The sequence below is a fragment of the Chlorocebus sabaeus genome, chromosome 25 (genome assembly GCF_047675955.1).
Source record: "Chlorocebus sabaeus isolate Y175 chromosome 25, mChlSab1.0.hap1, whole genome shotgun sequence".
NCBI classification, from domain to species: Eukaryota; Metazoa; Chordata; class Mammalia; order Primates; family Cercopithecidae; genus Chlorocebus; species Chlorocebus sabaeus.
In genome coordinates this window covers 21,640,586-21,642,563 of record NC_132928.1, presented here as the reverse complement: position 1 = coordinate 21,642,563, position 1,978 = coordinate 21,640,586, and the positions used below count along the sequence as shown (strand labels likewise).

General features: G+C 59.9%; 1 protein-coding gene across 3 annotated transcripts in view; it reads right to left on the bottom strand.

The window, feature by feature from the left end:
• LOC119619597 (uncharacterized) overlaps positions 1-1,117 on the bottom strand; it is a 67,740-nt gene extending 66,623 nt beyond the window's left edge. Inside the window, exon 1 of one of the 3 annotated variants that reach the window (XR_005236084.2) lies at positions 1,003-1,117. Coding sequence is in view for 2 of the 3 variants with exons in the window: in XM_073011543.1 (XP_072867644.1) it covers positions 563-903 (341 nt within the window). In the remaining variant the exon portion in view is untranslated. The other 2 variants (XM_073011543.1, XM_073011544.1) reach the window with 2 other exon arrangements.
• Between the last annotated feature and the right edge of the window lie 861 nt (positions 1,118-1,978).

The following is a 1,978-nucleotide window of genomic DNA, read 5'->3' as shown; positions in this document are numbered from 1 at the left end:
CTAGAAAACAAAACAAACCGAAAGGGAAAGAAAAAAAAAAAATAAGCACATTTGACAAACGCCAGATCCCAAATTTTGGTCTATGGTTGCAAAGCTGGAAGGAAGGGGTCCTAAGGAAATTACCCTATTTCCCTACAGCCCCCATCTCCCACCATTCCTGGCCAGTTCACCATCTACGAACTTGGGCTGTGAGCCCGAAGATTGCCCCGCAGCCCCTATCTCTGGAGCTGCCTCAGTGGCTGTAGCTCCTTCGGGTATTCCCCCTCCCGCTACAGAATGCTCAAAGTCTGCGGCTCCCAGATATACACGCGGGACTAGGCGGCCGGCCTGGGGCAGTTCTGGGCAGTTTGGGCCAGGTCTTCATCAAACTCCTCCACTGTCATCACCACACCCACTTTATTAATTTGGCAGGGGTTGGGGGGAATTGAACAGGGACAGAGCCAAGTGATCTCCTGTAGCACCTGCCCTCTCCTGAGCTATGCCTCTGGCCTTCCCGCCTCCTCCTCCACACGGACCTCCGCGCCCCCTGAAGAAGGGGGCAAAAAGAAATATGCATTAATACCTTGAGCCTTGGCGCACCGGCCCTCGCCCCCTCAACCACCTGTCTCTGCGCTCTCCCCCGCAGCCTTCCTCAACTCTGGGCGCCCCCTCTGCAGCAAAGGGGCACCACGCCCACTGCGGAGAGGAGAAATGCAAGGTGGGGAGTGGGCAGGGGCTCACTTGAGGGCCCGGGGGCTGCTCACTCACTCCTGAGCGCAGCTGGCCCTGGCCCCAGAGCCCGGGGCCCGCCCGGAGCTGCTCCAGGCCGCGACCGCTCCCACCCCCGCGGCGAGGCCAGCAGCGCCGAGGCCGCGCTGCAGCCGGGGTGGGGCGCGACCGGAGCGCGGCCGGGGCCTCCGGCATCGTCCCCAGGGAGCCCACCCTACCCCGGGACGCTCGGGGACCGCCCTGCAGGCCCGGCCCAAGGTGCCCACTCCCACCTGGCCAGGTCCCGGCGCTTACCTCGGCGGCCTTCCTCCCTCCGGGGGTACTGCGCAAACCGGCTCCCCCCCACCCCCGCCCGCCAAGCGCCCCGCTGCAGGCCCGAGATGCGCAGCCGCTGCGGACGCCGGCTCCGCGGCGGCCGCTTCCCGGGCGTGTGAGCTCAGCCTGCCCGCGCGCCCGCGCTTCCCACGCTCGGCGTCCCGCGCGGCGCCACCCAGCGGCCGCGTCGGGCGCTGCAAGCTCGTGTCCGGGAAAATCTGCCGCAGCCGGGCCGGCCAACTGATTCGGAAATTCCCAGAATTTGACTATAGGCTTGCGGCGGGGCGGGAGACCTGTCAGGCCGTGTGGCCGTCGCTAGACTTGGGGCAGAGCAGCTCCCATCCACCCTGTCTCTGAAGGAGACTCCAGAGTCTTTGCAAGATACTCTGATTTCCCCCTGTTCCTCTGACCTTGCCTCGCCATATTTCTTCCAGGGCAGTGGAGACTGTGGGGAGGCTGGTGACTCCTTGTAAAATGGGGGTGGAGAATCGAGGGGTGGGAAAAGGGTGGGAAGCTCTCAAGGCTGGCATCTCAAGGCCTCCATGGGCTCGTCCAGAGATCCGAGGTGTGCACTGAGTCACTTCCAGAGCTTGTTAGAACACACATGCACAGATGCTCCAGTCTACCTGTAAATTCTAATTCGGAAATTTCAAGTACTGTTTTTAACCTTTTCTTGTATCTACACCCTTCTGAGAATTGCAGAAGAGCTATGGACCCTCTCTTCAAAAAATGCGCATGCATATGGAAATATAATTTTGCACAATATTTCAGGGAATTCTGAAACTCCTCAAAGCTCCGTGGATCCCAGCTTAATATCTCACTTTCTGCAGATACCCTACGCAGAAAGAGCGAGCTGGTGATTACCTGAATACGCTGCCATCTTATCTCATGATTTTTCCGCCTTCAGGAATATCTCCACTGGACCCCCAATCTCACATTTCTGCTTGTACAAATT